This window comes from Limulus polyphemus, unplaced genomic scaffold (genome assembly GCF_000517525.1).
Source record: "Limulus polyphemus unplaced genomic scaffold, Limulus_polyphemus-2.1.2 Scaffold67, whole genome shotgun sequence".
Classification (NCBI taxonomy): domain Eukaryota; kingdom Metazoa; phylum Arthropoda; class Merostomata; order Xiphosura; family Limulidae; genus Limulus; species Limulus polyphemus.
This window is the reverse complement of record NW_013665677.1, coordinates 283,565-296,887: the sequence shown is the minus strand read 5'-3', so window position 1 is coordinate 296,887 and position 13,323 is coordinate 283,565. Positions and strand designations below refer to the sequence as shown.

The 13,323-nt window shown below is 32.7% G+C and overlaps 2 protein-coding genes across 6 annotated transcripts in view; one reads left to right on the top strand and one right to left on the bottom strand.

Annotated features, from left to right (window-relative positions):
• Positions 1-6,346, top strand: part of LOC106465344 (dystrophin-like) — a 144,232-nt gene extending 137,886 nt beyond the window's left edge. For 3 of the 5 annotated variants that reach the window (XM_013925579.2, XM_013925563.2, XM_022393615.1), the window contains 4 exons: positions 1,949-2,192; positions 3,879-4,017; positions 4,501-4,512; positions 5,349-6,346. In XM_013925579.2, coding sequence (XP_013781033.1) covers positions 1,949-2,192; positions 3,879-4,017; positions 4,501-4,512; positions 5,349-5,476 — 523 coding nt within the window. In that variant the 3' untranslated portion in view covers positions 5,477-6,346. Of the gene's footprint in view, positions 1-1,948; positions 2,193-3,878; positions 4,018-4,267; positions 4,513-5,348 lie in introns of all 5 variants that reach the window. The other 2 variants (XR_001291200.2, XM_013925571.2) reach the window with 2 other exon arrangements.
• A 5,239-nt stretch (positions 6,347-11,585) lies between these two features.
• Positions 11,586-13,323, bottom strand: part of LOC106465333 (28S ribosomal protein S9, mitochondrial-like) — a 42,185-nt gene continuing 40,447 nt past the window's right edge. The window contains exons 13-14 of the mRNA XM_013925552.2: positions 12,903-12,981; positions 11,586-11,754 (exon numbers count right to left, since the gene is read on the bottom strand). Coding sequence (XP_013781006.1) covers positions 11,742-11,754; positions 12,903-12,981 — 92 coding nt within the window. The 3' untranslated portion in view covers positions 11,586-11,741. The remainder of the gene's footprint in view (positions 11,755-12,902; positions 12,982-13,323) is intronic.

Genomic DNA, 13,323 nt, shown 5'->3' with positions numbered 1-13,323 from the left:
TATATATATATATATATATATATATATATCCAATGCAACATGCCAAAAAACAGTATCTATTATTGGTTTGCTATAAACTTCAGAAGCTATAACTGTGATTTTTATAACACTTATTAATTGAGAAACTTTAGATATTTGACCAGGAACATGTATAAATTTTGAACATTACAAATCATTTAACTTCAGTGGATTTACATCGGTCATTAATACTTTTATGAAAATATTATATAACTTCAGCAGTAAAAGAATCTCGACCTGTAATCAGCATGTGATCAGCTCCCTATTAAGTGAATTGTATCTCCACCAACTCCAAATTAACTCATTGTCAACCCTTGATAAGATATTATGGAAGTTCCAGACTAGAAAGAAGACTTTATATTGCTTGGAAGTTTGTAAAACTTTGGTATATAAATCATTGTTTGTAATAACCTCTATTGTAAATTGTATTATTGTTTGTAAAATAAAACAAAGAAAACTGTGTGTGTCAATCTTGTTGGAAAATATCATAAATTGGATATATATCAGCATTTAATTAACTAATAAATCTAAATTACAATTTAACTCAGTTTCAGACCAATCGAAATTGTAATATGTAACACGTATCATTTGCATTTGCCTTGGACAAAATTCCACTTGAGGATGAGGATGGCTCCACATTTATACACATGCTGCCCAACCACCCTTATAACTTAAAGAGTGTCTAGGGTAATGAGGCATCCTTATGAGAAGAATGTCTTTCTTTCTGAGTGTCCTTATTTTAGTCCAGTCTCTTATGAGGTTGACCCTTTCGATTCTTCTCTGAATCTAGTACATTGAATTTTACTCTGGCTCTGGATTCTACTCAGACTCTGCTTGATCACATCTTTAACTTGTCATGGTCTAGGTTATGTTATCTTTCTTCCTAAGAACCAACTTTTAATGAATTAGTGATCCTTATGACTTTTGTTGGTTCCCTCCTCAATCTCAATATAGGTATTCTGACTTTTTGTATTTGAAGAGTTAAACTTAACCTGATTTGAATTTTACATTTTTAAAATTGAAATTAATTTCAAACAGGTACTTATGAAATTCATTCCTACCCACTTCCTCCATCACGACTACAACTAAGAAATCTGGATTATGGAAGTAAAGCAGAACTTATGTAGTTCTCTTAACATAGGTGGAATAAGTAAAAGGAAGGTGGAAGAGTGCAGGGTTCTGGGTAAATGCACACGTGTTTTGCATTGTGTTCAGAATGTAAAATTACATAGTTGTTGACAGCATGAGAGCAACTCAACAAGCAAAGTTTTAGGTATTTAAGGAGTAAGTACCTGTTTGAAATTGATTTTAATTCTAAAAATGTAAAATTTAAATGCTAATATTTATCCTGTAGTAATGCTTCTTCCAGTAATAGCAACTTGCAGACAACAAAAAATAAAATAAAATAAAACCTGGATGTGCCAAGACTGCAGGATTTTGCTGGCTGATTCTCAGAGTTATTTTTATTTTTCCACTTTCAATGTAATGGACCTCTTACAAAATTCTTATGGAAAATTTGTAAAATTTTCTTGAAAAATAATACTAACCTCCTTTTGAGTAAAAAGAAAAATTTCTTTTAAGCAGAGAAATGCTTACTTCTAAGGAAAAAAGAATGCTAGATTCTTTTAAGAGTAGAAACACTTTGTTTCTTTAAAAGCAAAAACACTTGCTTCTTGCTTAAAGAAGAGACATTTGTCCCAAATTAGAGGAATAGTATTAAAGCTGTTTCTATGTACATCATACCTGTAATCACATTACCTTTAACCAAATGTACACAGAGTCAGTCCAGTGGACTGACTTGGTACTGGAGAAGGAATGTTGACTATACTTTTGAATGCACTATATGTATCTACATGAAATGTGGTAAGCTTTTAATATATTCTACAAGTTATTTTCCTTTCTGAAGTTCAGTTAAATTGTTCCTCTACAGAAACCTCCATGCTGAGTTTGAGATTCTCCAAGGAAAACAGGCTGTACAGGGAATGTCACCTCCAACCACAGATGATGTTTGTGATGAGACCTTATACACTTCAAGTCGTAATGAAGAAATGTTGGCTGAGGCAAAGCTCCTTAGGCAACACAAAGGCCGACTTGAAGCCAGAATGCAGATACTAGAAGATCACAATTGTCAGTTGGAAGCCCAGCTGCAACGACTTCGAAAACTTTTGAATGAGGTAATTGGAAAACCAAATGTATTAAGACTCCAGTGATTTAATTTCCCTAGCTGCTAGATGATAAACCTTCTTATGTTATGTACATGTAACATTTGTAAGCAGTGACTATCAATTTATAGTAACATGTGACTGTGTACATCACACGTGGATTTTGAACTGTCTAGTTTTAAAGTCTTTAACAATGAGAAGAATATTGTGTGATAGTAGCTACATGTGATGTAAATAGTCTTAACAGTTAGATCAAGAACTATTAAAATGCCCAAATTACTCAGCTGAGACATACATAGCAATAGCAAAACATTTTTTAGTAAGGACCATGTTAACTCACTAATGGTGTTCTGAAATGCATCTTCTATGTAAAACTGATATTAAATCAAAGTGGTAGAATTTATTTCAGTAATATCATGTGTTCAGAAATATGACTGTGTTAGTTATTTTGATGAAGATCTAAAAACTAGACAAGATGAAAGAATTTACTACCTGTACCATAACAAACTAAAGTTTTATATATATAGTAAAAATATTCCTTACATGCACACATGATCTAAGTTGATATTGGAGTAATAAACTGTATTTACTAAAAGACATCTATATTTATACCAAAATGATGTTAAGTCTAAGTGTTGTACTTTTACTTCTCTAAGTAATGTTAGAAAATGACAAGTTCAGGGATTCAGACCTTAATTTGGTTGTCATTCCAACAAAAGCTACCAAATCTAAAATCTTTGATTAGGGTAGTTAAAAGTTAACATTAAAATATGTAAGTGGATACATTCAGGCTTTGTTACCACTAGCTCTCTTGTTTGACTAAATGTGATATCATTTGCAAGTAACTCATTTTTGTGTGAATAGTTAGCCAGTTCTATTTTATGAACTAGTTGTCATCAAGATTTATTATGATTACTTGACCAGTCTTATATTAGGAGCTAGATTTTTTACAACTAGCTGACAGTTCATGTATATCGGCAACTAACTTTAGCTTTACCAATTGACAACAGTTAAATTAGCAGCCATGCAATGATCTAGATGTAAAAATTTATTAAGTGCCTTGGATATTAGTTGCAGCTCTTCACACATAGATATATATCCTTAATTTTATAATTTTTTAGTTGTTGCCATTTATATCAATTCTTGTCTAAGTTAGTGAAATCTATAAAGTACCAGAAATGTTTTTTTATTTCTTTGTGTTATAAAGTAAATCATATTATTTGATAAAACTTTGCTAATGTAAATCATAACTAATCTGTAGTATAGATATGTAGATAGAATGTTAAAGTTAAATCATGAAGTTGTCTAGATTTAAAGTATTTTTATTTTGTTTCCTATCTCTCTAGATCTTACATGTTTTCTGAATATTAACTTTCAATTTAATTTCAAAAGAAATTTTCAAATTATAAGAATTTTTCCATATGTAAACTTCATAAAAAAAACAACTTAAAATTTGCTAAAAATTAGACTGTGTTTACATAAGAGATGTAAAATAAGTAAAATGAAGTATTATTTTGAGAAGTTTTTAACTTTGAGTTACCATAAAATTTCAATGATTGGTAAATATTTGTTTCATGGGAAGAACGTGTTATCTTGTTTATGGATTCAAATACTTAATTTTTTTGTCATAATGATTATATAGAACATTATACCAATCACAGAATTTGTGTACTAACTAATTGTTCTGTCTCCCACCAGCCATCGTCTGGTTCATTACATGGTAACTCAGTTTTGCTGCAGAGCACCCCTTACACAACTCCTCAATCTTCTCTTCACCATGGACGAAGCCATTCTACTGACTATACACCTCGGAGGAATGGTGTTGCCTCAGAGCCAGGTAACAGAGGCTTGATGGAGATTTCTCTATCATAAGATGTAAATTAATCTTACCATTTATATTAAAGTTCAAAACTTTTATTTTATATGTGTCATTGAGATTAAACAAAATCCCTACCCAACAATATTTACCATTAAAAAATTATCAAATTAAAGTTTTTTTTCTGCATTTTAAAATACCCTGTTTGATCAATCTTAGTTTCATTAATTTATAAATACAAAACTAACACATATTTTTTTATCACCAATAGAAAAGGTGTGTGCAAAAGCAATCTTAATGTGAAAAACCATGTTGCAGTATTTCTGACAGCTCTGAAGTTCCTAATTCTTAAACTCTTTTAAATTTTGCAAATAGCCCTAAAAAAATTAAAAGTAAAAAAAAAACAACCTGTTTTGTTTCCGGTCTTCTTGGAATGTAATTTTGATGATGTCACTATGACCTAATGTGATGAACTGGTGGTTTTCGTGGGTGTGGATTGAGCAGGAAATCATTTAGGTAAGATTGATGTTTTTTATGATAACCTTACATTTGCTGGTGTTATAAAATTTTTAGTTATCATCATAAGTGTCTACATTTCCAGGCAGATTGTAACTAATCTGGGGTAATAAGGTGAAAAGATTTATGGTCTTGGTATATAAATCTACTTTAATTATCTTGTTCATAACTAATAAACTGTTCATTTCAAAATGTACTTATAGCTATTATAGGAGTGTCAGTCACCAAATTGAGCTGAATGTATTGCCTAAGTTTTTCCAAATATCTTTTACAAAACATCCATAAATATTAATCTAACTTCATCCCTAAATATATTATTTCTGACTGGAAAGACTAATCTAACCAAACAACTTATTTTCGATAAACAGTTTTCTGAAACCAACAACTTGGTTTTCATCTTTGTATACAATAAATTCATACAGAAGTATTTTAGAAAGTTGATCAACATTATTTTGACAAACTTTCATCATAGACTACCAATAGTGGTATTTTTTTATATGTACTTACCGAAACTAACAATAAGGACCAGCAAATAAAAGGTTTATGATATCATAAAAGACTTATTTATGTAATTTTGATAATGAGGAACCCACTCTGAGACTACTGAACCTTAGAGACGGTTTGAATGGGCAATGAAGAAAATGTTATTACTTAACACAGTAACTGATGATGGTAAAACCTTGTACATTTGTTAACATGTGAAACTTGTAATAAAGTTTCTTTCATTATTCATTCATTATGTAACTGTAAAAGTGGGATTAGACAATTGTACATAAGAGTTATATTATCTAATGAAACAGCTGAAAGTTACTTTTCATGTCTTTTTTACCTACCAGCTGCAAGATCAACTGGAGTAGACAGTCTGTTCCATATGGCAGGTAGTCTGGGCAAAGCTGTTGGTTCATTAGTTAATGTGATGACAGATGATGAGGAAAATGGATCAGAAGAAGAAATTAAACACTGACAATAGTTTGCATTATGTTTTTGTTCAGATATTTCAGTTGTATGACTTACTTAAAAAATGCAGAGTAAAAACACCAAACTTTGTTTTAAGTTAAAGGGAGGGGCCAAATTTGAAGCATGAGCAGATAGTTTTTTTTATATTGAACTGTACCTGGGTGGAAGGTAAAGTTTTCATTACTTCCAAGAGCAGTAAATCGTTGATGTCCCCCCTATCTATCTTTTCTTCAAAGCTGCTTTGCTGTCAGTTTACTACAGTGTAACTAGATGTGTAGGAGAAGAGGTCAAATTCTTCCATTATGAATTTTGTATTCAGGATTAATATCATGTCAAACCTTCTGCAATGGCTCACATTTCAATTTTAACTCTTTTTGAATTTATGAACTTTTTTAAAGCAATTTCATAAACTTTTGAATGTTCCATAAAAATTTCATGTATGATAACACTGTCATCAAGATTTTTTTTTGTACTTAGCATTATCTCATTACAGGACTATTAAATGTATTAGAATCACTATTAGATTTTGATTTATACATTAAAAAAATGTAGAAAATATTTTAACCAGCTTTGTACTGTTACAATTTTAATATTCATAAAGATTGACCTTTATATCTGTAAAGGAACACAAACTTTCAGCAAATCCAATCACTCTAGTTTTTTAATGTATTTCATAAAAAAAGAAATACAGGTTTTATCAAAGTTTTCATAAAAAAACAGCATAGTTTACTATTAAGTGGTATATCATGATGGTATTAAGACTTAGATGACTCTCCATAAAATTAATAATTTCATTGGGTCAGTTATGTTGTAAACTTTGTATTACAACTTTAATCAATAAAATATGTCACCACTAGTGTGGTAAGACATTTACAAACCTGTCACCATGCAATTCATTAACATATCTGTACATACATTCTCCTCTGTGTAATGGTACTGTCTATCAATCTTGATGAGAAATATGTTTGAATGCAAACACTTTACATATGTTACTTCATCAAGATATATCAAGGACATGATATCCCTCATATATAATGGCATTGGAAAACAAAGGAATATGGATCAACTAGGATCATCTAGAAAGAGACTTGCAACAATTTGTAAGCTAAGTGCATTGTTTTGTAACATCAGTGGCAAAAGTTATCCTCTTTTCCCAGGCAACAGTACACAACATAATCAAAAAGGATCTCTATCTGGAAATGAGGCCAACAGGGTATGGGTTCACTGAGATAAAGCTTCCAGTCGTACATCTGTGTTCAAGTGTTGCACACTTCAAACTGCTAAAGAATGAAACAGATATTCATGATATCACATACAAAAACATACTTGCAATTGCTTAAATGCACAGGACTTGAACAAATTCCTCTAGAGATTTCAGTAAGTGATTGGTGGAATGCCTAGTCTTTGGGATACCATCGTAGGCAACGCATGGAGGAGGTTAAACCCAGTAAAGAACCAGGTCAAATTTAAGGCTCAGAGCTGCAGGCCCAATGATAATTTTTCTGCCTACACAGATGATTTGTCCTACATGGGATGGAACGGCTTCAGTGGACTACAAGAATACCCTCATGGAAAATTCCCTAAAGCAAACCTGTCAGGCACCATTGGTAAGCAGAAATCACGAAAGAAGTCATATCTGTAGCTACAAGATCTGAGCTGATCATCTCAACTAAGTTGATAGATTCAAAGAAACTACAAGACTTCCTGAGGCACCTGCATCTTGTAAGTCTCAGAATAATTATAAAGCTGCTGCTCCTCCACAAGTACTGTTTGGTGCAGAATATAAGAGTACCTACTTCGTCAGTGGACAATTAGAGTTATGGAAGAAGAACACCTTATGTCCTTTATACTATCAGGATGGGAATTGGCAAAACTCATCTACTTGACTGTTTCAGCAGCAACACAGAAATAAGATACAGGCTATGATGATTACATATCCCATTAGGTTAAGCTAACAGGCCCCAAGTTTGGCATGGCTGTTGACCTGGGAGGGAGCAGGGACTGGTCTGTATCCAAAGGTGTGATAGATGCTTGGTACATGCAGGGCCAAGTGTGACATGTACATAACTGTGCAAATACACAAATGTAAGGTTATGTTAATAGTAGATACAAGAACTAATAGGTTTATACTCATCCCTGTGATATATCAGGCACTGACTGAAAAGCCCTCTTTCCAACCAGTGTTTTCACAAATAGTTTGGCTGCACAAAAGAAAATTTGCTTCTTGTTATTGGTTTCTGTATCAGCATTACAGGTATGAACTTATGGTACAAGTTATCTTGTAGCAATAGCTGTGAAACAGCTCTGCTGGATTGGATTGTTATATCTCTGAATGCAATATTTATTCAGAACAAGAATGACATGTTATATACACATTGGCTGAACAGTAACTACTGACAAGAGAGAAGTAAGCTAGCCAGCAAGCAACAAGTACCACACAAGGACTTTGTCCAGCTCTTTGAACTGAATTATGACATTGACTGTCACTTTTATAATGCACTTACAACTACATATGTAGAGCATATTCAGTAGCATCTGAACCTTTTAATTCATAGCCTGGTATACTAATTGCTAGTCCATGTCTGGCCCATTTCAAATGTTACTAAAATGTTCCACAATAATTAATGTTGCAAAAATATTTTTATAAGGTTTATAAAACTGAATTGCATCCTATCAACATTTTCAGTAATAACTGTCATGTTAAACAACTACAATTAACATTTGAACTAAACAAGCTTAACTATAAAATTAAATGCACTGAGATCTAGTCTTACAGGTATTAGTAGATAAAAAATAATTTTTAGCATTTTTTGACACCATCTTAATTGAACAAAACAACCCTACTCTAAACCAACACCCCGGGGTGCCTAGATACTTCTTCTAAGTTTCGCAACAGTTCTGGTCATGTGACTTCTTTGTTCAATACTGTATATATATATCCATGTCAGTGTAAACTACTTGTACCTGATGATGACAAAACCTTGTCGAAACATTGCACATTTGCTGTTTTGTTAAACTCATATTAAAGTTTTTCTTCATTACCCATTCAAGCCTTCTCCAGCTATTATTAGTCTCAAAGTGGGTTCCTCGTCATCGAATTAGAATGGACTATAAGGTGAAAGTGGAAGGGAAGACCAAGATCTACCACGCAAACCTGTTGAAGAAGTACTTCGAGAGAGGAAAAGTCATAACAGGTACAGCTATTATGGCACAGACAAATATTACAAGGGTGGCTGTCACAGATGCAGAACCAGAAGACAGTGACTTTGTCACAGAAGATGAAGACCTCTAGACCTAAAACCTCTGGGTGGAGATCAGACATACAAAGAAGTCAACATCAATGAAGAACTGACTGGCAAGCAGAAGAAAGAGCTACAAGATCTACTGTGTCAGTATGCAGATGTCTTCACAGATAGACCAGGCAAGACAGACCTTGTGCAACAGCAGATCGAGACCACGACTAATGATCCAGTCAAGGTGAAGCCCTATCAGATGCCCTATGTGATGAGAGACCTGATAAAGCAGGAAGTTGAGGCAATGTTAGAAGCTGGAATCATCAAGCATCGAATTCAGCCTATTGTTTGCCAGTGGTAATCATAAAGAAGAGGAATGGATCAAACAGCTTCTGCATAGACTTCCGAAAGGAGAACCGTGTGACGAAATTTGACTTAGAACCTATGGACAATCCAGAGGCTATTATGGCAAAACTAGATGGAGACAAGTTCTTTTCAAAGATTGACCTCAGTAAAGGTTATTGGAGATATGATCTAAAAAAAACAGACAGTCTTTGTGACACCAGATGGATGTTACCAGTTTAAGGGGATCCTGTTTGGGTTAGTCAACTCAGCTGCAACATTCAATCACATGATGAGGAAGATGTTGCACAACATCACCAACAATGATCATTATGTGAATAATATTTTGACACACACACAGCCAGATGGGAAGGTCACCTGAAGAAACTTAGAGAGCTGTTCAGACGAGTGAGGGCAGCAGGTCTGACCCTCAGATCATCTTCTAACTGCTACATCGGCTATCTAGTGCTGGAGCTTGTTGGACACAAGGTGGGTGACCAACAGATAGCCATGGAAGAGGAGGAGCTAACCCACGTACAAGATGTACCAGCTCCAATGACCAAGCAGCAAGTCAGATCCTTCGTGGGGTTAGCAAGATACTACAGGAAGTTCATCCCAAACTACACCCAAGTTGCTGCACCACTGACTGATCTGACAAAGAAAAGCCTACCAAACAAGATGAAGTGAGAACAACCACAGAAGATGACATTCAAGAAGTTAAAGAACATGTTGGGAAGCTTGCCAATCCTTATAATGCCAGACTTTAACAAGCTGTTCTTCTTTCAGGCTGATGCTTCATACATTGGAATTGGAGCAGTACTCCTATAAGAACATGATAGACTGTTTCTGGTAATGTATCCAAGTAAAAAGTTGTTGAGTAGTGAGAACTACTGCTCTGTGATCAAACGAGTGTGTCTGGCCATCATATTTGCCATCCAGAAGTTCCAGCACTACCTATACAGGAAGGAGTTCACCATGCAGACAGACCATCAACCACTTACATACATCCAGAGGTGTAAAATCGATAGTGCGAGGATCATGAGGTGGGCATTGTACCTCTAAAACTACAGGTTCCACATTGAAGCCATCAAGGGGATTGCAAATGTTGGTGCAAATTATATGAGGAGACTTCATATATGAACTGAGAAAAGTCTTTGTATGTAGTAAAAAAAATACATTGTAAATATTTTTCTTGAAGAGGGGCTTATTGATGGATATATAAGACTATTTAGTTTGAGAGTTCTTATTTAGTGATTTAATATTTAATGATTATTTAGTTTTCATAACAAGTGTTAAAAGTTAATTATTTTAAAAGATATGACAAGTTTTGTTACGTTACTCTGTATGAGTCGTACATTGTGTATGCAGTTTGTTGTATTAGGCTTTTGTAATATTGTTGATGTCATCTTGAGGATTCTAAGTATTTCTTGTTATGTGAATATTGTTGTCACAAGGAGCTAGATATTTCTGTTGCATGTTATAAAGACATGCTAATACAGAGAGGAAAAAAGTTAAGTTTGTAAAAAGAAGTAAGTGAAGGTGAAATTAGATTGCAGTTTAGCCATAATGAGCAATATTTGAAGCGAGTCTCACAGCTTGTACTGTAACAACAGAGATAGAGAATAATAATTTGTCTTGTCAATTGAGGTCTAAAGTAACTGAACCAGCCTGTGTGGACTTTTGGCATAAAAAGAGAGAATTATTTAAGGCTCTGTATACAACTGTGGTTAACCCATGGGGTAAAGTAAGTAAATTTAACATTCATTATTTTGTGATAACAAAGTTGAGTAGAATAATTTGTCTTGTCAAAGGCTGTTCTGAATTAACTGAACCTGCCTGTGTGAATTTGATGAAAAATATACAATTATTTAAAGTTGTGGATACAACTATGATAACCAATAGTGTAACGAATTTTTGTACATGTTTGACTTGCTTTCTATATGTTATTTTAAAACAAGTGGATCATGTGCTGTCCATTTATTGTTGAAATTTACCACCAACAAGTCACAGACCCCTACTGTGAAGAATCTCGCCCTATAAAAACCTGACAGCAAAAGTATAAAGTCTTTATTTATTATAAACTGGGTTTTGTATAGTATGAATAGTAACTTGTTGTCACTGTGTGTGGAGAATCATCACAACCTGAAATATTTTCAGGGGGGGGGCAGCAAAAAAATGTTTATCACAACATTTAGTCAAGCGCTAATTATGTACAGTAGAAATGTAACATCTGAAACTCTATGAAAAAAAATTGTAATTCAAATATCAAAGTAAATTATTTGTCTGCACAAAGCTAGATTTTTTAAAATATCCAGAATAAACAACAATCAGAGGGAAATTTTCCTATTTTTTTCTCTATTTTCTTAAAGTTTATGATATAGAATATTTACATGTATATACTAAAGTTAATAAAAACTAATATTCTTGAATAATTTCATTGTTGTTGGTTTTATCCATTTTCATACATGAAAAAATAATTCTGTACACTTTGTTCATGCATTACTAAATTTTCCGAAAAATAAATTATACTATGTACATAAATATCTTGCTTAATCAAGTTTTATTGGTTTCATAATTTTATTACTCTGAGTGTTCGTACATACCAACTACAAAAACAATGTTAAATTACATCATTTAGTTTGAGATACAAGTCACAATGGATAAAAGAAAATACATTACTATATATGACTGTGGCCATCACCTCTTCTTCCTGTAACAACAAAAAATTAAAACATTTAAGTTATAAAAGTTTTCTAATCTTCAAAAGAAGCATTATACAGTCAACAAAAATAAGTATTTAGTTACTATCAAAGTTTATAACTAAAATCACACTGAACCAGGGGTACTTGCATATATGAAAAAATTAATTTCTAGGTATTTTGATTAATGCTCAGTAAAACTGGTTTAGCACAAAAAGCAAACCTACAATTCACTTTGTTTTCTCGAAAGTTTTATTTTCAAACTAGAAATTTTTGCGAGACTACAAGGTAAAAATAATGAGTGCAGCAAAACTGTGTTTCTTTTATAAAAAGAATATTTACAATTTAAGAAGCAATGGTGTTATGTAGACTTGTTGATCCGGCCTTCCCAGTCTTTGATTATTTTTAAATCACTGACATTATAACATTTTGGGTCACAAATATATTAATGCACATTTAAAAATACTCATTGTGAATTTATTTTTATGCTGGAATGGATATTTAAACAAAATATTGATACAAGTTTTCAGTGTGCCTAATTGGTTCCTACTTCATATTCATCACATTATAAGTCCGTACAATTAGGATTTATTTATTTTGGTTGATGAATTTAGTAACACCCATAATATTCCTCAGTTTTTCATAAAATAAATCTATATTTAGAGCCCTTCTGACCACTATATTCACCAAATCAACTTTAAAAATTGTTGGGGAAAAAAAAGCAAGTCTCAGTAAGTGTTGATTTCAAAATCATTGTAATGCATAAATAAGGGGGGGGGTTAGAATACTCAGTATCAAACGGTACTTTATAAAACTGCCCAGTACAAAAATTACAATGCTCATACAACACCATAAATTCTTATTAAAATGGTGTTTTATTTCTTTCTTTGAAAACACATTAAGGCTCTGACAGATTGCAAGATTGAATACTACACTGCAAATGTCATATACTTCAGAGAACATTTATTTATTAAAGTTCACAAGGTCAAAATATGGCACATGTAAGGAGCAACAATTCTCTAAGTCAATGTAATATGTAAAAAACAGTATTTATCTAGATCAGTTTTATATGTACTATACCTCTAAAACAAACTAAGACCCACAAATAGGTCATTCTTTATAAATCACATCCAAACATACATAAAAATGACAAACTAACCAAGTGAACTTCTTTCTGGCTCCAGCTTGTCCTGGTTTTTTTCTTTCTCGTGTTCTTCTGTCTCGAGTTAACAAACCCGCTGAAAATTCCAATTGTATGTTTGAAAGTATTTGCAAATATTCAGTAACATATTAAGCTATCTTATGGTTAGTAGAATCTTAGCTACAGACAATTTTAGCAGGTATGCTTTCTTTCTCAAACTTTAATTAACTGCTAGCTGTTTTGCAATGAACAGATCCATATTAAAGGAAAAGGTCCAAAGTTTTGTTTAACAAGTACCATTTCTACCAGGAAAGAAAAAACTACTGGCAGGTAATGGACAACTCCAAGGAATTCCATAAATGTTAGGGTAGCTAACAAGACTAGTTTTCATGCAAATTGTAATTAATAAATACAAAATTTTTGAAAATACAACATAATC